General features: G+C 70.5%; 1 protein-coding gene across 3 annotated transcripts in view; it reads left to right on the forward strand.

The window, feature by feature from the left end:
• The window catches only part of adcy3a (adenylate cyclase 3a), a 459,057-nt gene that overhangs the window by 88,290 nt on the left and 348,088 nt on the right, over positions 1 to 22,679 (forward strand). For all 3 annotated transcript variants that reach the window (XM_072515495.1, XM_072515496.1, XM_072515491.1), the window contains one exon: positions 1,679 to 1,840. In XM_072515495.1, the coding sequence (XP_072371596.1) occupies positions 1,679 to 1,840 (162 nt within the window). The remainder of the gene's footprint in view (positions 1 to 1,678; positions 1,841 to 22,679) is intronic.

The following is a 22,679-nucleotide window of genomic DNA, read 5'->3' on the forward strand; positions in this document are numbered from 1 at the left end:
GTTGGACTGGGGGGAGCACAGTAAGAAGTCTTACAACACCAGGTTAAAGTCCAACAGGTTTGTTTCAAAATCACTAGCTTTCGGAGCGCTGCTCCTTCCTCAGGTGAATCTTCCTCAGGAAGGAGCAGCGCTCCGAAAGCTAGTGATTTGAAACAAACCTCTTGGACTTTAACCTGGTGTCAGACTCCGTACTGTGCCTTAATGCTGGGGACTGGGTTCTATCTGTGTGTACAGCTGCTAAATAATATGGGGTCACAAGGAGGCATGGGAGCGGGAAGGGGAACTGACAAAGAGAAAGGGAGAGCAGAGAGAGAGGGAGTGAGAGTAGAGAGAGGGAAGGGGAACTGACAGAGAGAAAGAGAGTGAGCAGAGAGAGAGGGAGGGGGTATGAGCTGAGAGAGGGAGTGGGAGTCGAGGGAGGGAGGGAGCGAGGGACCAGAAGAAGGGAGAAAGTAGGAACAGAGAGAGGGAGGGAGTGTGATCTGAGAGAGAGCGACAGGGAGCAGTGTGGGGAAGGAGAGAGAGGAGGGAGGGGGTGGGATTAGGGAATGAATACTGGGGTTCAGGATGGAGAGAGACGGGGACGAGTGTGGGGAAGGAGAGAGAGGAGGGAGGGGGTGGGATTAGGGAATGAATACTGGGGTTCAGGGTGGAGAGAGACGGGGACGAGTGTGGGGAAGGAGAGAGAGGAGGGAGGGGGTGGGATTAGGGAATGAATACTGGGGTTCAGGATGGAGAGAGGAGGGAGGGGGTGGGATTAGGGAATGAATACTGGGGTTCAGGGTGGAGAGAGACGGGGACGAGTGTGGGGAAGGAGAGAGAGGAGGGAGGGGGTGGGATTAGGGAATGAATACTGGGGTTCAGGGTGGAGAGAGACGGGGACGAGTGTGGGGAAGGAGAGAGAGGAGGGAGGGGGTGGGATTAGGGAATGAATACTGGGGTTCAGGGTGGAGAGAGACGGGGACGAGTGTGGGGAAGGAGAGAGAGGAGGGAGGGGGTGGGATTAGGGAATGAATACTGGGGTTCAGGATGGAGAGAGACGGGGACGAGTGTGGGGAAGGAGAGAGAGGAGGGAGGGGGTGGGATTAGGGAATGAATACTGGGGTTCAGGATGGAGAGAGACGGGGACGAGTGTGGGGAAGGAGAGAGAGGAGGGAGGGGGTGGGATTAGGGAATGAATACTGGGGTTCAGGATGGAGAGAGGAGGGAGGGGGTGGGATTAGGGAATGAATACTGGGGTTCAGGATGGAGAGAGACGGGGACGAGTGTGGGGAAGGAGAGAGAGGAGGGAGGGGGTGGGATTAGGGAATGAATACTGGGGTTCAGGATGGAGAGAGACGGGGACGAGTGTGGGGAAGGAGAGAGAGGAGGGAGGGGGTGGGATTAGGGAATGAATACTGGGGTTCAGGATGGAGAGAGACGGGGACGAGTGTGGGGAAGGAGAGAGAGGAGGGAGGGGGTGGGATTAGGGAATGAATACTGGGGTTCAGGATGGAGAGAGACGGGGACGAGTGTGGGGAAGGAGAGAGAGGAGGGAGGGGGTGGGATTAGGGAATGAATACTGGGGTTCAGGATGGAGAGAGACGGGGACGAGTGTGGGGAAGAGGGGGATGGTTACGAGGTGGTTTTGAAAAGTCTCACTCCAATCACCCACTTTCATGGTCTCTGCCTTTAACAGGTTGAAAGGGAGATCCACAAACCGCCTGTCAATGCGGTTCACTGACCCGGAGTTGGAGTGCCGTTTCTCGGTGGAGAGGGAGAAGCAGAGCGGCGCGGCCTTCATCTGCTCCTGTGTGGTCCTCTCCTTCACCTTCCTGGTGCAGCTTTTCATCGACCCTGGGTGAGGGGCTGTCCGTGTCTGGGTGAGGGGCTGTCCGTGTCTGGGTGAAGGGCTGTCCGTGTCTGGGTGAGGGGCTGTCCGTGTCTGGGTGAGGGGCTGTCCGTGTCTGGGTGAGGGGCTGTCCGTGTCTGGGTGAGGGGCTGTCCGTGTCTGGGTGAGGGGCTGTCCGTGTCTGGGTGAGGGGCTGTCCGTGTCTGGGTGAGGGGCTGTCCGTGTCTGGGTGAGGGGCTGTCCGTGTCTGGGTGAAGGGCTGTCCGTGTCTGGGTGAGGGGCTGTCCGTGTCTGGGTGAAGGGCTGTCCGTGTCTGGGTGAGGGGCTGTCCGTGTCTGGGTGAGGGGCTGTCCGTGTCTGGGTGAAGGGCTGTCCGTGTCTGGGTGAGGGGCTGTCCGTGTCTGGGTGAGGTGCTGTCCGTGTCTGGGTGAGGGGCTGTCCGTGTCTGGGTGAAGGGCTATCAGAGGAAATGTTTGTTTCTCTCGAATTGGACACTGCCAAACTGTGCCAGAGTCGACCAATGGATGATTACAGGTCAATATGATCGAGGTTTGTTTAATTACAGAAACAAAGCAAATTGGAGCAGGAGGAGGCCTTTTGGCCCTTCGAGCCCGCTCCCCCATTTATCACCATCATAGCTGATCATCCAACTCAATAGCCCAATCCCGCTTTCTCCCCATAGCCTTTGATCCCCTTCACCCTCAGTACAATATCTAACTGCTTCTTGAAAACATTCAATGAATCATAGAATCATAGAATCATAGAAGTTTACAGCATGGAAACAGGCCCTTCGGCCCAACCAGTCCATGCCGCCCAGTTTTTACCATTAAGCTAGTCCCAGTTGCCCGCACTTGGCCTATAACCCTCTATACCCATCTTACCCATGTAACTATCTAAATGTTTTTTAAAAGACACAATTGTACCCGCCTCTACTACTACCTCTGGCAGCCCATTCCAGACACTCACTACCCTCTGAGTGAAGAAATTGCCCCTCTGGGCCCTTCTGAATCTCTCCCCTCTCACCTTAAACCTATGCCCTCTAGTTTTAGACTCCCCTACCTTTGGGTAAAGATGTTGACTATCTACCTTATCTATGCCCCTCATTATTTTATAGACCTCTATAAGATCACCCCTAAGCCTCCTACGCTCCAGGGAAAAAAGTCCCAGTCTATCCAGCCTCTCCTTATAACTCAAACCATCAAGTCCCGGCAACATCCTAGTAAATCTTTTCTGCACTCTTTCTAGTTTAATAATATCCTTTCTATAATAGGGTGACCAGAACTGCACACAGTATTCCAAGTGTGGCCGTACCAATGTCTTGTACAACTTCAACAAGACGTCCCAACTCCTGTATTCAATGTTCTGACCAATGAAACCAAGCATGCCGAATGCCTTCTTCACCACCCTGTCCACCTGCGACTCCACCTTCAAGGAGCTATGAACCTGTACTCCTAGATCTCTTTGTTCTATAACTCTCCCCAACGCCATACCATTAACTGAGTAGGTCCTGGCCTGATTCGATCTGCCAAAATGCATCACCTCACATTTACCTAAATTAAACTCCATCTGCCATTCGACGGCCCACTGGCCTAATTGATCAAGATCCCGTTGCAATCCTAGATAACCTTCTTCACTATCCACTGTGCCACCAATCTTGGTGTCATCTGCAAACTTACTAACCATGCCTCCTAAATTCTCATCCAAATCATTAATATAAATCACAAATAACAGTGGACCCAGCACCGATCCCTGAGGCACACCACTGGTCACAGGCCTCCAGTTTGAAAAACAACCCTCTACAACCACCTTCTGTCATCCAGCCAATTTTGAATCCAATTGGCAACCTCACCCTGGATCCCGTGAGCTTTAACCTTCTGCAACAACCTACCATGCGGTACCTTGTCAAAGGCTTTGCTCAAGTCCATGTAGACAACGTCTACTGCACTGCCCTCATCTACCTTCTTGGTCACTCCCTCAAAAAACTCAATCAAATTTGTGAGACATGATTTTCCACGCACAAAGCCATGCTGCCTGCCCCGAATCAGTCCTTGCCTCTCTAAATGCTTGTAGATCCTGTCTCTCAGAATACCTTCTAGCAACTTACCTACTACAGACGTTAGGCTCACCGGTCTGTAGTTCCCAGGCTTTTCCCTGCTGCCCTTCTTAAACAAGGGCACAACATTCGCCACTCTCCAATCTTCAGGCACCTCACCTGTGGCTGCCGATGATTCAAATATCTCTGTTAGGGGACCCGCAATTTCCTCCCTAGCCTCCCACAACATCCTGGGATACATTTCATCAGGTCCCGGGGATTTATCTACCTTGATGCGCTTTAAGACTTGCAGCACCTCCTCCTCTGTAATGCTTTGGCCTCAACTACTTCCTGTGGGAGTAAATTCCACGGGCCGACCACTCTCTGGGTGAAGAAATGGCTCCAATATCTGTCCGAAATGGTTTACCCTGAATCCTCAGGCTGTGACCCCTGGTTCTGGACACACCCACCATCGGGAACATCCTTCCTGCATCGACCCTGTCCAGTCTCCCCCCACCATCGGGAACATCCTTCCTGCATCTACCCTGTCCAGTCCCCCCCCCACCATCGGGAACATCCTTCCTGCATCGACCCTGTCCAGTCCCCCCCACCATCGGGAACATCCTTCCTGCATCTACCCCGTCCGGTCCCCCCCACCATCGGGAACATCCTTCCTGCATCCACCCTGTCCAGTCCCCCCCACCATCGGGAACATCCTTCCTGCATCTACCCTGTCCAGTCCCCCTCACCATCGGGAACATCCTTCCTGCATCCACCCTGTCCAGTCCCCCCCCACCATCGGGAACTTCCTCCTGCATCGACCCTGTCCAGTCCCCCCCACCATCGGGAACATCCTTCCTGCATCTACCCTGTCCAGTCCCCCCCACCATCGGGAACATCCTTCCTGCATCGACCCTGTCCAGTCCCCCCCCACCATCGGGAACATCCTTCCTGCATCGACCCTGTCCAGTCCCCCCCACCATCGGGAACATCCTTCCTGCATCTACCCTGTCCAGTCCCCCCCACCATCGGGAACATCCTTCCTGCATCGACCCTGTCCAGTCCCCCCCACCATCGGGAACATCCTTCCTGCATCTACCCTGTCCAGTCCCCCTCACCATCGGGAACATCCTTCCTGCATCGACCCTGTCCAGTCCCCCTCACCATCGGGAACATCCTTCCTGCATCTACCCTGTCCAGTCCCCCCCACCATCGGGAACATCCTTCCTGCATCGACCCTGTCCAGTCCCCCCCACCATCGGGAACATCCTTCCTGCATCTACCCTGTCCAGTCCCCCCCACCATCGGGAACATCCTTCCTGCATCCACCCTGTCCAGTCCCCCCCCACCATCGGGAACATCCTTCCTGCATCGACCCTGTCCAGTCCCCCCCACCATCGGGAACATCCTTCCTGCATCTACCCTGTCCAGTCCCCCTCACCATCGGGAACATCCTTCCTGCATCTACCCTGTCCAGTCCCCCCCCATCATCGGGAACATCCTTCCTGCATCCACCCTGTCCAGTCCCCCCCACCATCGGGAACATCCTTCCTGCATCGACCCTGTCCAGTCCCCCTCACCATCGGGAACATCCTTCCTGCATCTACCCTGTCCAGTCCCCCCCACCATCGGGAACATCCTTCCTGCATCTACCCTGTCCGGTCCCCCCCCACCATCGGGAACATCCTTCCTGCATCTACCCTGTCCAGTCCCCCCCCACCATCGGGAACATCCTTCCTGCATCCACCCTGTCCAGTCCCCCCCACCATCGGGAACATCCTTCCTGCATCTACCCTGTCCAGTCCCCCCCACCATCGGGAACATCCTTCCTGCATCCACCCTGTCCAGTCCCCCCCACCATCGGGAACATCCTTCCTGCATCTACCCTGTCCAGTCCCCCCCACCATCGGGAACATCCTTCCTGCATCCACCCTGTCCAGTCCCCCCCACCATCGAGAACATCCTTCCTGCATCCACCCTGTCCAGTCCCCCCCACCATCGAGAACATCCTTCCTGCATCTACCCTGTCCAGTCCCCCCCACCATCAGGAACATCCTTCCTGCATCGACCCTGTCCAGTCCTGTTCGATTTTTATAAGTCTCTGAGATCCCCCCTCATTCTTCTGAACTCCAGCGAGAACAATCCCAACCGAGTCAATCTCTCCTCATATGACAGCCCCAACATCCCTGGAATCAGTCTGGTAAACCTTCGCTGCTCTCCCTCGAGAGCAAGAACATCCTTCCTCAGAGAAGGAGACCAAAACTGCCCACAATACTCCCGGTGTGGCCTCACCAAGACCCTGTATAATTGCAGCCACACATCCCTGCTCCTGTACTCGAAACCTCTCGCAATGAAGGCCAACATACCAATAGCCTTCTTTACCGCCTGCTGCACCTCCATGCTTACCTTCAGCGACTGGTGCACAAGGACACCCAGGTCCCGCTGCACACTCCCCTCCCCCAATTTACAACCATTCAGGGAGAAATCTGCCTTCCTGTTTTTGCTTCCAAAGTGAATAACCTCACGTATCCAAATTATACAGCATCTGCCATTGGTTTGCCCACTCTATCCTCTTAGTCCATCCAAATCACACGGAGTCCTTTAAGGATGATACAGGGCAGATAGATGCTGACTATTTCCAGTTGTTGAAGGTCCAGAAGACAAAACACCTTTGCTGCTTTATCCACAGCCTCCCTCCATCATAAGGTCAGAAGTGCGGGTGACTGCACAATGACCACTATTTGCGACTCCTCAGATAATGTTGCAGTCCCTGTCCAAACAGGCGAGGATCTAACCACTGCCCCTTGACATTCAATGGCGTTACCATCGCTGAATCCCCACAATCAACACCCTGGGGGTTATCATTGATCAGAAACTGAACTGGACCCAGCCACATTAATACTGTGGCTACCAGGACAGGTCAAAGGCTCGGATACTACAGCAAGTAAGTTCAAGAAAGGGAATAGGAAAATCCCTGGGCATTGAAATGAAATGAAATGAAATGAAAATCGCTTATTGTCACAAGTAGGCTTCAAATGAAGTTACTGTGAAAGGCCCTAGTTGCCACATTCCGGCGCCTGTTCGGGGGGGGGGCTGTTACGGGAATTGCAGACAAAGAACAAAGAACAAAGAAATGTACAGCACAGGAACAGGCCCTTCGGCCCTCCAAGCCCGTGCCAACCATGCTGCCCGACTAAACTACAACCTTCTACACTTCCTGGGTCCGTATCCCTCTATTCCCATCCTATTCATATATTTGTCAAGCTGCCCCTTAAATGTCACTATCGTCCCTGCCTCCACTACCTCCTCCGGTAGCGAGTTCCAGGCACCCACTACCCTCTGCGTAAAAAACTTGCCTCGTACATCTACTCTAAACTTTGCCCCTCTCACCTTAAACCTATGCCCCCTAGTAATTGACCCCTCTACCCTGGGAAAAAACCCCGCACCGCACAGCACAGCACCGCACAGCCCCGCACAGCCCCGCACAGCCCTGCACCGCACCGCACAGCCCCGCACAGCCCCGCACAGCACAGCTCCGCCCCGCACCGCACAGCCCCGCACAGCCCCGCACAGCCCTGCACAGCCCCGCACAGCCCCGCACAGCCCCGCACCGCACAGCCCCGCACAGCCCCGCACCGCACAGCCCCGCACAGCCCCGCACAGCCCCGCACAGCCCCGCACAGCCCCGCACAGCCCCGCACCGCACAGCCCCGCACAGCCCCGCACCGCACAGCCCCGCACAGCCCCGCACAGCCCCGCACAGCCCCGCACAGCCCCGCACAGCCCCGCACAGCCCTGCACCGCACCGCACAGCCCCGCACAGCCCCGCACAGCCCCGCACAGCACAGCTCCGCCCCGCACCGCACAGCCCCGCACAGCCCCGCACCGCACAGCCCCGCACAGCCCCGCACAGCCCCGCACAGCCCCGCACAGCCCCGCACAGCCCCGCACCGCACAGCCCCGCACAGCCCCGCACAGCCCCGCACCGCACAGCCCCGCACAGCACAGCACAGCCCCGCACAGCCCCGTGCCCCACAGCACAGCCCCGCACAGCCCCGCACCGCACAGCCCCGCCCCGCACAGCCCCGCCCCGCACCGCACAGCCCCGCACAGCACAGCCCCGCACAGCCCCGCACAGCCCCGCACAGCACAGCCCCGCACAGCCCCGCACAGCCCCGCACAGCACAGCCCCGCACAGCCCCGCACCGCCCCGCACCGCACAGCACAGCCCCGCACAGCACAGCCCCGCACAGCCCAGCACAGCCCCGCACCGCACCGCACCGCACAGCACAGCCCCGCACAGCCCCGCACAGCACAGCCCCGCACAGCACAGCCCCGCACAGCCCCGCACCGCACCGCACAGCCCCGCACAGCCCTGCACCGCACCGCACAGCCCCGCACAGCACAGCCCCGCACCGCACAGCCCCGCACAGCCCCGCACAGCACAGCCCCGCACAGCACAGCCCCGCACAGCCCCGCACAGCACAGCCCCGCACAGCCCCGCACCGCACAGCCCCGCACCGCACAGCCCCGCACAGCCCCGCACAGCCCTGCACCGCACCGCACAGCCCCGCACAGCCCCGCACAGCACAGCCCCGCACAGCCCCGCACCGCACAGCCCCGCACAGCACAGCCCCGCACAGCCCCGCCCCGCACCGCACAGCCCCGCACAGCCCCGCACAGCCCCGCACAGCCCCGCACAGCACAGCCCCGCACAGCCCCGCACAGCACAGCCCCGCACAGCCCCGCACAGCACAGCCCCGCACAGCCCCGCACAGCCCCACACAGCACAGCCCCGCACAGCCCCGCACAGCCCCGCCCCGCACAGCACAGCCCCGCACAGCCCCGCACAGCCCCGCACAGCCCCGCACAGCACAGCCCCACAGCACAGCCCCGCACAGCCCCGCACAGCCCCGCACAGCCCCGCACAGCACAGCCCCGCCCCGCACAGCCCCGCACAGCCCCGCACAGCCCCGCACAGCCCCGCACAGCCCCGCACAGCCCCGCACCGCCCCGCACAGCCCCGCACAGCCCCGCACAGCACAGCCCCGCCCCGCACAGCCCCGCACAGCCCCGCACAGCCCCGCACAGCACAGCCCCGCCCCGCACAGCCCCGCACAGCCCCGCACAGCCCCGCACCGCACCGCACAGCCCCGCACCGCCCCGTGCCCCACAGCCCCGCCCCGCCCCGCACAGCACAGCCCCGCCCCGCCCCGCACAGCACAGCCCCGCACCGCCCCGCACAGCCCCGCACAGCACAGCCCCGCACAGCCCCGCACAGCCCCGCACAGCCCCGCACAGCACAGCCCCGCACAGCCCCGCACAGCCCCGCACAGCCCCGCACAGCACAGCCCCACAGCACAGCCCCGCACAGCCCCGCACAGCACAGCCCCGCACCGCCCCGTGCCCCACAGCCCCGCCCCGCACAGCCCCGCACAGCACAGCCCCGCACCGCCCCGTGCCCCACAGCCCCGCCCCGCACAGCCCCGCACCGCCCCGTGCCCCACAGCCCCGCCCCGCACAGCCCCGCACCGCACAGCCCCGCACAGCCCCGCACAGCCCCGCACAGCCCCGCACAGCACAGCCCCACAGCACAGCCCCGCACAGCCCCGTACAGCCCCGCACAGCCCCGCACAGCCCCGCACAGCACAGCCCCACAGCACAGCCCCGCACAGCCCCGCACAGCCCCGCACCGCACAGCCCCGCACCGCCCCGTGCCCCACAGCCCCGCCCCGCACAGCCCCGCACAGCCCCGCACAGCACAGCCCCACAGCACAGCCCCGCACAGCCCCGCACAGCCCCGCACAGCACAGCCCCGCACAGCCCCACCGCACAGCACAGCCCCGCACAGCCCCGCACAGCCCCGCACAGCCCCGCACCGCACAGCCCCGCACAGCACAGCCCCGCACAGCCCCGCACAGCCCCGCACAGCCCCGCACAGCACAGCACAGCCCCGCACAGCCCCGCACAGCCCCGCACAGCACAGCACAGCCCCGCACAGCCCCGCACAGCCCCGCACAGCCCCGCACAGCACAGCCCCGCACCGCACAGCCCCGCACAGCCCCGCACAGCCCCGCACCGCACAGCACAGCCCCGTGCCCCACAGCCCCGCCCCGCACAGCCCCGCACCGCACAGCCCCGCACAGCCCCGCACCGCACAGCCCCGCACAGCACAGCCCCGCACAGCCCCGCACAGCCCCGCACAGCCCCGCACCGCACAGCCCCGCACAGCCCCGCACAGCCCCGCACAGCCCCGCACAGCCCCGCACCGCACAGCCCCGCACAGCACAGCCCCGCACAGCCCCGCACAGCCCCGCACAGCCCCGCACCGCACAGCCCCGCACAGCACAGCCCCGCACAGCACAGCCCCGCACAGCCCAGCACAGCCCCGCACAGCCCCCCACAGCACAGCCCCACACAGCCCCGCACAGCCCCGCACAGCCCCGCACAGCCCCGCACAGCACAGCCCCGCACCGCACAGCCCCGCACAGCACAGCCCCGCACAGCCCCGCACAGCCCCGCACAGCACAGCACAGCCCCGCACAGCACAGCACAGCCCCGCACAGCCCCGCACAGCACAGCCCCGCACAGCCCCGCACAGCACAGCACAGCCCCGCACAGCCCCGCACAGCCCCGCACAGCCCCGCACAGCACAGCCCCGCACAGCCCCGCACAGCCCCGCACAGCACAGCCCCGCACAGCCCCGCACAGCCCCGCACAGCCCCGCACAGCCCCGCACAGCACAGCCCCGCACAGCCCCGCACAGCCCCGCACAGCCCCGCACAGCCCCGCACAGCACAGCCCCGCACAGCCCCGCACAGCCCCGCACAGCACAGCACAGCCCCGCACAGCCCCGCACAGCCCCGCACAGCACAGCACAGCCCCGCACAGCCCCGCACAGCCCCGCACAGCCCCGCACAGCACAGCACAGCCCCGCACAGCCCCGCACAGCCCCGCACCGCACAGCCCCGCACCGCACAGCCCCGCACAGCCCCGCACCGCACAGCCCCGCACAGCCCCGCACAGCCCCGCACAGCCCCGCACAGCACAGCCCCGCACAGCACAGCACAGCCCCGCACAGCCCCGCACAGCCCCGCACCGCACAGCCCCGCACCGCACAGCCCCGCACAGCCCCGCACAGCCCCGCACAGCCCCGCACAGCCCCGCACAGCCCCGCACAGCACAGCCCCGCACAGCCCCGCACAGCCCCGCACCGCACAGCCCCGCACAGCACAGCCCCGCACAGCCCCGCACAGCACAGCCCCGCACAGCACAGCCCCGCACAGCCCCGCACCGCACAGCCCCGCCCCGCACAGCCCCGCACAGCCCCGCACAGCCCCGCACAGCACAGCCCCGCACAGCACAGCACAGCCCCGCACCGCACCGCCCCGTGCCCCACAGCACAGCCCCGCACAGCCCCGCACAGCCCCGCACAGCCCCGCACAGCCCCGCACAGCCCCGCACAGCCCCGCACAGCCCCGCACAGCCCCGCACAGCCCCGCACAGCACAGCTCCGCCCCGCACAGCACAGCCCCGCACAGCCCCGCACAGCACAGCCCCGCACAGCACAGCCCCGCCCCGCACAGCCCCGCACAGCCCCGCACCGCACAGCCCCGCACAGCCCCGCACAGCCCCGCACAGCCCCGCACAGCCCCGCACCGCACAGCCCCGCACAGCACAGCCCCGCACAGCCCCGCACAGCCCCGCACAGCACAGCCCCGCACCGCACAGCCCCGCACAGCCCCGCACAGCACAGCCCCGCACAGCCCCGCACAGCCCCGCACAGCCCCGCACAGCCCCGCACAGCCCCGCACAGCCCCGCACAGCCCCGCACAGCACAGCCCCGCACCGCCCCGTGCCCCACAGCACAGCCCCGCACAGCCCCGCACAGCACAGCCCCACACAGCCCCGCACAGCCCCGCACAGCCCCGCACAGCCCCGCACAGCACAGCCCCGCACAGCACAGCCCCGCACAGCCCCGCACAGCCCCGCACAGCACAGCCCCGCACAGCACAGCCCCGCACAGCCCCGCACAGCCCCGCACAGCCCCGCACAGCCCAGCACAGCCCCGCACCGCACAGCCCCGCACAGCCCCGCACAGCCCCACACAGCCCCGCACAGCCCCGCACCGCACAGCCCCGGACAGCCCCACAGCACAGCCCCGCACAGCCCCGCACAGCCCCGCACAGCCCCGCACAGCCCCGCACAGCCCCGCACAGCACAGCCCCGCACAGCCCCGCACAGCACAGCCCCGCCCCGCACAGCCCCGCACAGCCTCGCACAGCACAGCCTCGCACAGCACAGCCCCGCCCCGCACAGCCCCCCACAGCACCGCACCGCACAGCCCCGCACAGCCCCGCACAGCCCCGCACAGCCCCGCACAGCACAGCCCCGCACAGCCCCGCACAGCCCCGCACAGCCCCGCACAGCCCCGCACAGCCCCGCACAGCACAGCCCCGCACAGCCCCGCACAGCCCCGCACAGCCCCGCACAGCCCCGCACAGCACAGCACCGCACCGCACAGCCCCGCACAGCCCCGCACAGCCCCGCACCGCACAGCCCCGCACAGCCCCGCACAGCCCCGCACCGCACAGCCCCGCACAGCACAGCCCCGCACAGCACAGCCCCGCACAGCCCCGCACAGCCCCGCACAGCCCCGCACAGCCCCGCACCGCACAGCCCCGCACAGCCCCGCACAGCCCCGCACAGCCCCGCACAGCCCCGCACAGCCCCGCACCGCACAGCCCCGCACAGCCCCGCACAGCCCCGCACAGCCCCGCACAGCCCCGCACAGCCCCGCACCGCACAGCCCCGCACAGCCCCGCACAGCCCCGCACAGCCCCGCACAGCCCCGCACCGCACAGCCCCGCACAGCCCCGCACCGCACAGCCCCGCACAGCACAGCCCCGCACAGCCCCGCACCGCACAGCCCCGCACAGCCCCGCCCCGCACAGCCCCGCACAGCACAGCCCCGCACCGCACCGCACCGCACAGCCCCGCACAGCCCCGCACAGCCCCGCACAGCCCCGAACAGCACAGCCCCGTGCCCCACAGCACAGCCCCGCACAGCCCCGCACAGCCCCGCACAGCCCCGAACAGCACAGCCCCGCACCGCACAGCACAGCACCGCACAGCCCCGCACAGCCCCGCACAGCCCCGCACAGCCCCGCACCGCACAGCCCCGCACAGCACAGCACAGCCCCGTGCCCCACAGCACAGCCCCGCACAGCCCCACAGCACAGCCCCGCACAGCCCCGCACAGCCCAGCACAGCCCCGCACAGCCCCGCACAGCCCCGCACAGCACAGCCCCGCACAGCCCAGCACAGCCCCGCACAGCCCCGCACAGCCCCTCACCGCACCGCACCGCACCGCACCGCACAGCCCCGCACAGCCCCGCACAGCCCCGCACAGCCCCGCCCCGCACAGCCCCGCACAGCACAGCCCCGCACAGCCCCGCACAGCCCCGCACAGCACAGCCCCGCACAGCACAGCCCCGCACAGCCCCGCACAGCACAGCCCCGCACAGCCCCGCACAGCCCCGCACAGCACAGCCCAGCTCAGCCCCGCACAGCACAGCACAGCCCAGCTCAGCCCCGCACAGCCCCGCACAGCCCCGCCCCGCACAGCCCCGCACAGCCCCGCCCCGCACAGCCCCGCACAGCACAGCCCCGCACAGCCCCGCACAGCACAGCCCCGCACAGCCCCGCACCGCACCGCACAGCCCCGCACAGCCCCGCACAACACAGCCCCGCACCGCACCGCACAGCCCCGCACAGCACAGCCCCGCACAGCCCCGCACAGCACAGCCCCGCACAGCCCCGCACAGCACCGCACCGCACAGCCCCGCACAGCACCGCACCGCACCGCACCGCACAGCCCCGCACAGCCCCGCACAGCACAGCCCCGCACAGCACCGCACAGCACAGCCCCGCACAGCCCCGCACAGCCCCGCACAGCCCCGCCCCGCACAGCCCCGCACAGCACAGCCCCGCACAGCACAGCCCCGCACAGCCCCGCCCCGCACAGCCCCGCCCCGCACAGCCCCGCACAGCACAGCCCCGCACAGCCCCGCACAGCCCCGCACAGCACAGCCCCGCACAGCCCCGCACAGCACAGCCCCGCACAGCCCCGCCCCGCACAGCCCCGCACAGCACAGCCCCGCACAGCCCCGCACAGCCCCGCCCCGCACAGCCCCGCACAGCCCCGCACAGCCCCGCCCCGCACAGCCCCGCACAGCCCCGCACAGCCCCGCACAGCCCCGCCCCGCACAGCCCCGCACAGCCCCGCACAGCCCCGCACAGCCCCGCACAGCCCCGCACAGCCCCGCACAGCCCCGCCCCGCACAGCCCCGCACAGCCCCGCACAGCCCCGCACAGCCCCGCACAGCCCCGCACAGCCCCGCACAGCCCCGCACAGCCCCGCACAGCACAGCCCCGCACAGCCCCGCACAGCCCCGCCCCGCACAGCCCTGCACCGCACCGCACAGCCCCGCACCGCACAGCCCCGCACAGCCCCGCACAGCCCCGCACAGCACAGCCCCGCACAGCCCCGCACCGCACAGCCCCGCACCGCACAGCCCCGCACAGCCCCGCACAGCACAGCTCCGCCCCGCACCGCACCGCACCGCACAGCCCCGCACAGCCCCGCACAGCCCCGCCCCGCACAGCACAGCACAGCACAGCCCCGTGCCCCACAGCACAGCCCCGCACAGCCCCGCACCGCACAGCCCCGCCCCGCACAGCCCCGCCCCGCACCGCACAGCCCCGCACAGCACAGCCCCGCACAGCCCCGCACAGCACAGCCCCGCACAGCACAGCCCCGCACAGCCCCGCACAGCCCCGCACAGCCCCGCACAGCCCCGCACAGCCCCGCACAGCCCCGCACAGCACAGCCCCGCACAGCACAGCCCCGCACAGCCCCGCACAGCCCCGCACAGCCCCGCACCGCACAGCCCCGCCCCGCACAGCCCCGCCCCGCACCGCACAGCCCCGCACAGCACAGCCCCGCACAGCCCCGCACAGCACAGCCCCGCACAGCACAGCCCCGCACAGCCCCGCACCGCACCGCACAGCCCCGCACAGCCCTGCACCGCACCGCACAGCCCCGCACAGCACAGCCCCGCACCGCACAGCCCCGCACAGCCCCGCACAGCACAGCCCCGCACAGCACAGCCCCGCACAGCCCCGCACAGCACAGCCCCGCACAGCCCCGCACCGCACAGCCCCGCACCGCACAGCCCCGCACAGCCCCGCACAGCCCTGCACCGCACCGCACAGCCCCGCACAGCCCCGCACAGCACAGCCCCGCACAGCCCCGCATCGCACAGCCCCGCACAGCACAGCCCCGCACAGCCCCGCCCCGCACCGCACAGCCCCGCACAGCCCCGCACAGCCCCGCACAGCACAGCCCCGCACAGCCCCGCACAGCACAGCCCCGCACAGCCCCGCACAGCACAGCCCCGCACAGCCCCGCACAGCCCCACACAGCACAGCCCCGCACAGCCCCGCACAGCCCCGCCCCGCACAGCACAGCCCCGCACAGCCCCGCACAGCCCCGCACAGCCCCGCACAGCACAGCCCCACAGCACAGCCCCGCACAGCCCCGCACAGCCCCGCACAGCCCCGCACAGCACAGCCCCGCCCCGCACAGCCCCGCACAGCCCCGCACAGCCCCGCACAGCCCCGCACAGCCCCGCACAGCCCCGCACCGCCCCGCACAGCCCCGCACAGCCCCGCACAGCACAGCCCCGCCCCGCACAGCCCCGCACAGCCCCGCACAGCCCCGCACCGCACCGCACAGCCCCGCACCGCCCCGTGCCCCACAGCCCCGCCCCGCCCCGCACAGCACAGCCCCGCCCCGCCCCGCACAGCACAGCCCCGCACCGCCCCGCACAGCCCCGCACAGCACAGCCCCGCACAGCCCCGCACAGCCCCGCACAGCCCCGCACAGCACAGCCCCGCACAGCCCCGCACAGCCCCGCACAGCCCCGCACAGCACAGCCCCACAGCACAGCCCCGCACAGCCCCGCACAGCACAGCCCCGCACCGCCCCGTGCCCCACAGCCCCGCCCCGCACAGCCCCGCACAGCACAGCCCCGCACCGCCCCGTGCCCCACAGCCCCGCCCCGCACAGCCCCGCACCGCCCCGTGCCCCACAGCCCCGCCCCGCACAGCCCCGCACCGCACCGCACCGCACAGCCCCGCACAGCCCCGCACAGCACAGCCCCGCACAGCCCCGCATCGCACAGCCCCGCACAGCACAGCCCCGCACAGACCCGCCCCGCACCGCACAGCCCCGCACAGCCCCGCACAGCCCCGCACAGCACAGCCCCGCACAGCCCCGCACAGCACAGCCCCGCACAGCCCCGCACAGCACAGCCCCGCACAGCCCCGCACAGCCCCACACAGCACAGCCCCGCACAGCCCCGCACAGCACAGCCCCGCACAGCCCCGCACAGCCCCGCACAGCCCCGCACAGCCCCGCACAGCACAGCACCGCACCGCACAGCCCCGCACAGCCCCGCACAGCCCCGCACCGCACAGCCCCGCACAGCCCCGCACAGCCCCGCACCGCACAGCCCCGCACAGCACAGCCCCGCACAGCACAGCCCCGCACAGCCCCGCACAGCCCCGCACAGCCCCGCACAGCCCCGCACCGCACAGCCCCGCACAGCCCCGCACAGCCCCGCACAGCCCCGCACCGCCCCGTGCCCCACAGCCCCGCACCGCACAGCCCCGCACAGCCCCGCACAGCCCCGCACAGCACAGCCCCGCACCGCCCCGCACAGCCCCGCACAGCACAGCCCCGCACAGCCCCGCACAGCCCCGCACAGCCCCGCACAGCACAGCCCCGCACAGCCCCGCACAGCCCCGCACAGCCCCGCACAGCACAGCCCCGCACCGCACCGCACCGCACAGCCCCGCACCGCCCCGTGCCCCACAGCCCCGCCCCGCACAGCCCCGCACAGCACAGCCCCGCACCGCCCCGTGCCCCACAGCCCCGCCCCGCACAGCCCCGCACCGCCCCGTGCCCCACAGCCCCGCCCCGCACAGCCCCGCACCGCACCGCACCGCACAGCCCCGCACAGCCCCGCACAGCCCCGCCCCGCACAGCACAGCACAGCACAGCCCCGTGCCCCACAGCACAGCCCCGCACAGCCCCGCACCGCACAGCCCCGCCCCGCACAGCCCCGCCCCGCACCGCACAGCCCCGCACAGCACAGCCCCGCACAGCCCCGCACAGCCCCGCACAGCACAGCCCCGCACAGCCCCGCACAGCCCCGCACAGCACAGCCCCGCACAGCCCCGCACAGCCCCGCACAGCCCCGCACCGCACAGCCCCGCCCCGCACAGCCCCGCCCCGCACCGCACAGCCCCGCACAGCACAGCCCCGCACAGCCCCGCACAGCACAGCCCCGCACAGCACAGCCCCGCACAGCCCAGCACAGCCCCGCACCGCACCGCACCGCACAGCACAGCCCCGCACAGCCCCGCACAGCACAGCCCCGCACAGCACAGCCCCGCACAGCCCCGCACCGCACCGCACAGCCCCGCACAGCCCTGCACCGCACCGCACAGCCCCGCACAGCACAGCCCCGCACCGCACAGCCCCGCACAGCCCCGCACAGCACAGCCCCGCACAGCACAGCCCCGCACAGCCCCGCACAGCACAGCCCCGCACAGCCCCGCACCGCACAGCCCCGCACCGCACAGCCCCGCACAGCCCCGCACAGCCCTGCACCGCACCGCACAGCCCCGCACAGCCCCGCACAGCACAGCCCCGCACAGCCCCGCACCGCACAGCCCCGCACAGCACAGCCCCGCACAGCCCCGCCCCGCACCGCACAGCCCCGCACAGCCCCGCACAGCCCCGCACAGCCCCGCACAGCACAGCCCCGCACAGCCCCGCACAGCACAGCCCCGCACAGCCCCGCACAGCACAGCCCCGCACAGCCCCGCACAGCCCCACACAGCACAGCCCCGCACAGCCCCGCACAGCCCCGCCCCGCACAGCACAGCCCCGCACAGCCCCGCACAGCCCCGCACAGCCCCGCACAGCACAGCCCCACAGCACAGCCCCGCACAGCCCCGCACAGCCCCGCACAGCCCCGCACAGCACAGCCCCGCCCCGCACAGCCCCGCACAGCCCCGCACAGCCCCGCACAGCCCCGCACAGCCCCGCACAGCCCCGCACCGCCCCGCACAGCCCCGCACAGCCCCGCACAGCACAGCCCCGCCCCGCACAGCCCCGCACAGCCCCGCACAGCCCCGCACCGCACCGCACAGCCCCGCACCGCCCCGTGCCCCACAGCCCCGCCCCGCCCCGCACAGCACAGCCCCGCCCCGCCCCGCACAGCACAGCCCCGCACCGCCCCGCACAGCCCCGCACAGCACAGCCCCGCACAGCCCCGCACAGCCCCGCACAGCCCCGCACAGCACAGCCCCGCACAGCCCCGCACAGCCCCGCACAGCCCCGCACAGCACAGCCCCACAGCACAGCCCCGCACCGCCCCGTGCCCCACAGCCCCGCCCCGCACAGCCCCGCACAGCACAGCCCCGCACCGCCCCGTGCCCCACAGCCCCGCCCCGCACAGCCCCGCACCGCCCCGTGCCCCACAGCCCCGCCCCGCACAGCCCCGCACCGCACAGCCCCGCACAGCCCCGCACAGCCCCGCACAGCCCCGCACAGCCCCGCACAGCCCCGCACAGCACAGCCCCACAGCACAGCCCCGCACAGCCCCGCACAGCCCCGCACCGCACAGCCCCGCACCGCCCCGTGCCCCACAGCCCCGCCCCGCACAGCCCCGCACAGCCCCGCACAGCACAGCCCCACAGCACAGCCCCGCACAGCCCCGCACAGCCCCGCACAGCACAGCCCCGCACAGCCCCACCGCACAGCACAGCCCCGCACAGCCCCGCACAGCCCCGCACAGCCCCGCACCGCACAGCCCCGCACAGCACAGCCCCGCACAGCCCCGCACAGCCCCGCACAGCCCCGCACAGCACAGCACAGCCCCGCACAGCCCCGCACAGCCCCGCACAGCACAGCACAGCCCCGCACAGCCCCGCACAGCCCCGCACAGCCCCGCACAGCACAGCCCCGCACCGCACAGCCCCGCACAGCCCCGCACAGCCCCGCACCGCACAGCACAGCCCCGTGCCCCACAGCCCCGCCCCGCACAGCCCCGCACCGCACAGCCCCGCACAGCCCCGCACCGCACAGCCCCGCACAGCACAGCCCCGCACAGCCCCGCACAGCCCCGCACAGCCCCGCACCGCACAGCCCCGCACAGCCCCGCACAGCCCCGCACAGCCCCGCACAGCCCCGCACCGCACAGCCCCGCACAGCACAGCCCCGCACAGCCCCGCACAGCCCCGCACAGCCCCGCACCGCACAGCCCCGCACAGCACAGCCCCGCACAGCACAGCCCCGCACAGCCCAGCACAGCCCCGCACAGCCCCCCACAGCACAGCCCCACACAGCCCCGCACAGCCCCGCACAGCCCCGCACAGCCCCGCACAGCACAGCCCCGCACCGCACAGCCCCGCACAGCACAGCCCCGCACAGCCCCGCACAGCCCCGCACAGCACAGCACAGCCCCGCACAGCACAGCACAGCCCCGCACAGCCCCGCACAGCACAGCCCCGCACAGCCCCGCACAGCACAGCACAGCCCCGCACAGCCCCGCACAGCCCCGCACAGCCCCGCACAGCACAGCCCCGCACAGCCCCGCACAGCCCCGCACAGCACAGCCCCGCACAGCCCCGCACAGCCCCGCACAGCCCCGCACAGCCCCGCACAGCACAGCCCCGCACAGCCCCGCACAGCCCCGCACAGCCCCGCACAGCCCCGCACAGCCCCGCACAGCACAGCCCCGCACAGCCCCGCACAGCCCCGCACAGCCCCGCACAGCCCCGCACAGCACAGCACCGCACCGCACAGCCCCGCACAGCCCCGCACAGCCCCGCACCGCACAGCCCCGCACAGCCCCGCACAGCCCCGCACCGCACAGCCCCGCACAGCACAGCCCCGCACAGCACAGTCCCGCACAGCCCCGCACAGCCCCGCACAGCCCCGCACAGCCCCGCACCGCACAGCCCCGCACAGCCCCGCACAGCCCCGCACAGCCCCGCACAGCCCCGCACAGCCCCGCACCGCACAGCCCCGCACAGCCCCGCACAGCCCCGCACAGCCCCGCACAGCCCCGCACAGCCCCGCACAGCCCCGCACCGCACAGCCCCGCACAGCCCCGCACCGCACAGCCCCGCACAGCACAGCCCCGCACAGCCCCGCACCGCACAGCCCCGCACAGCCCCGCCCCGCACAGCCCCGCACAGCACAGCCCCGCACCGCACCGCACCGCACAGCCCCGCACAGCCCCGCACAGCCCCGCACAGCCCCGAACAGCACAGCCCCGTGCCCCACAGCACAGCCCCGCACAGCCCCGCACAGCCCCGCACAGCCCCGAACAGCACAGCCCCGCACCGCACAGCACAGCACCGCACAGCCCCGCACAGCCCCGCACAGCCCCGCACAGCCCCGCACCGCACAGCCCCGCACAGCACAGCACAGCCCCGTGCCCCACAGCACAGCCCCGCACAGCCCCACAGCACAGCCCCGCACAGCCCCGCACAGCCCAGCACAGCCCCGCACAGCCCCGCACAGCCCCGCACAGCACAGCCCCGCACAGCCCAGCACAGCCCCGCACAGCCCCGCACAGCCCCTCACCGCACCGCACCGCACCGCACCGCACAGCCCCGCACAGCCCCGCACAGCCCCGCACAGCCCCGCCCCGCACAGCCCCGCACAGCACAGCCCCGCACAGCCCCGCACAGCCCCGCACAGCACAGCCCCGCACAGCACAGCCCCGCACAGCCCCGCACAGCACAGCCCCGCACAGCCCCGCACAGCCCCGCACAGCACAGCCCAGCTCAGCCCCGCACAGCACAGCACAGCCCAGCTCAGCCCCGCACAGCCCCGCACAGCCCCGCCCCGCACAGCCCCGCCCCGCACAGCCCCGCACAGCACAGCCCCGCACAGCCCCGCACAGCCCCGCACAGCCCCGCACAGCCCCGCACAGCACAGCCCCGCACAGCCCCGCACAGCCCCGCACCGCACCGCACAGCCCCGCACAGCCCCGCACAGCACAGCCCAGCTCAGCCCCGCACAGCACAGCACAGCCCAGCTCAGCCCCGCACAGCCCCGCACAGCCCCGCCCCGCACAGCCCCGCACAGCCCCGCCCCGCACAGCCCCGCACCGCACCGCACCGCACAGCCCCGCACAGCACAGCCCCGCACAGCCCCGCACAGCACAGCCCCGCACAGCCCCGCACAGCCCCGCACAGCCCCGCCCCGCACAGCCCCGCACAGCACAGCCCCGCACAGCACAGCCCCGCACAGCCCCGCCCCGCACAGCCCCGCCCCGCACAGCCCCGCACAGCACAGCCCCGCACAGCCCCGCACAGCCCCGCACAGCACAGCCCCGCACAGCCCCGCACAGCACAGCCCCGCACAGCCCCGCCCCGCACAGCCCCGCACAGCACAGCCCCGCACAGCCCCGCACAGCCCCGCACAGCCCCGCCCCGCACAGCCCCGCACAGCCCCGCACAGCCCCGCCCCGCACAGCCCCGCACAGCCCCGCACAGCCCCGCACAGCCCCGCCCCGCACAGCCCCGCACAGCCCCGCACAGCCCCGCACAGCCCCGCACAGCCCCGCACAGCCCCGCACAGCCCCGCCCCGCACAGCCCCGCACAGCCCCGCACAGCCCCGCACAGCCCCGCACAGCCCCGCACAGCACCGCACAGCCCCGCACAGCCCCGCACAGCCCCGCACAGCACAGCCCCGCACAGCCCCGCACAGCCCCGCCCCGCACAGCCCCGCACAGCCCCGCACAGCCCCGCACAGCACAGCACAGCCCCGCACCGCACAGCACAGCACAGCACAGCCCCGTGCCCCACAGCACAGCCCCGCACAGCCCCGCACAGCCCCGCACAGCCCCGCACAGCCCCGCACAGCCCCGCACCGCCCCGCACAGCCCCGCTCAGCCCCGCACAGCCCCGCACCGCACCGCACCGCACAGCCCCGCACAGCACAGCCCCGCACCGCCCCGCACCGCACAGCCCCGCACAGCCCCGCACAGCCCCGCACCGCACCGCACCGCACAGCCCCGCACAGCCCCGCACAGCCCCGCACAGCCCCGCACAGCCCCGCCCCGCACAGCACAGCCCCGCACAGCACAGCCCCGCACCGCACCGCACAGCACAGCTCCGCCCCGCACCGCACAGCCCCGCACAGCCCCGCACAGCCCCGCACAGCACAGCCCCGCACAGCCCCGCACAGCCCCGCACAGCCCCGCACAGCCCCGCCCCGCACAGCACAGCACAGCCCCGCACCGCACCGCCCCGCACAGCCCAGCTCAGCCCCGCACAGCCCCGCACCGCACAGCACAGCACAGCCCCGTGCCCCACAGCACAGCCCCGCACAGCCCCGCACAGCCCCGCACAGCCCCGCCCCGCACAGCACAGCCCCGCACAGCCCCGCACCGCACCGCCCCGCACAGCCCAGCACAGCCCCGCACAGCCCCGCACCGCACAGCACAGCACAGCACAGCCCCGTGCCCCACAGCACAGCCCCGCACAGCCCCGCACAGCCCCGCACCGCACAGCACAGCCCCGCACCGCACAGCCCAGCACAGCCCCGCACAGCCCCGCACAGCCCCGCACAGCCCCGCACAGCCCCGCACAGCCCAGCACAGCCCCGCACAGCCCCGCACAGCACAGCCCCGCTCAGCCCCGCACAGCCCCGCACAGCCCAG

Source organism: Scyliorhinus torazame, chromosome 1 (genome assembly GCF_047496885.1).
Source record: "Scyliorhinus torazame isolate Kashiwa2021f chromosome 1, sScyTor2.1, whole genome shotgun sequence".
Classification (NCBI taxonomy): domain Eukaryota; kingdom Metazoa; phylum Chordata; class Chondrichthyes; order Carcharhiniformes; family Scyliorhinidae; genus Scyliorhinus; species Scyliorhinus torazame.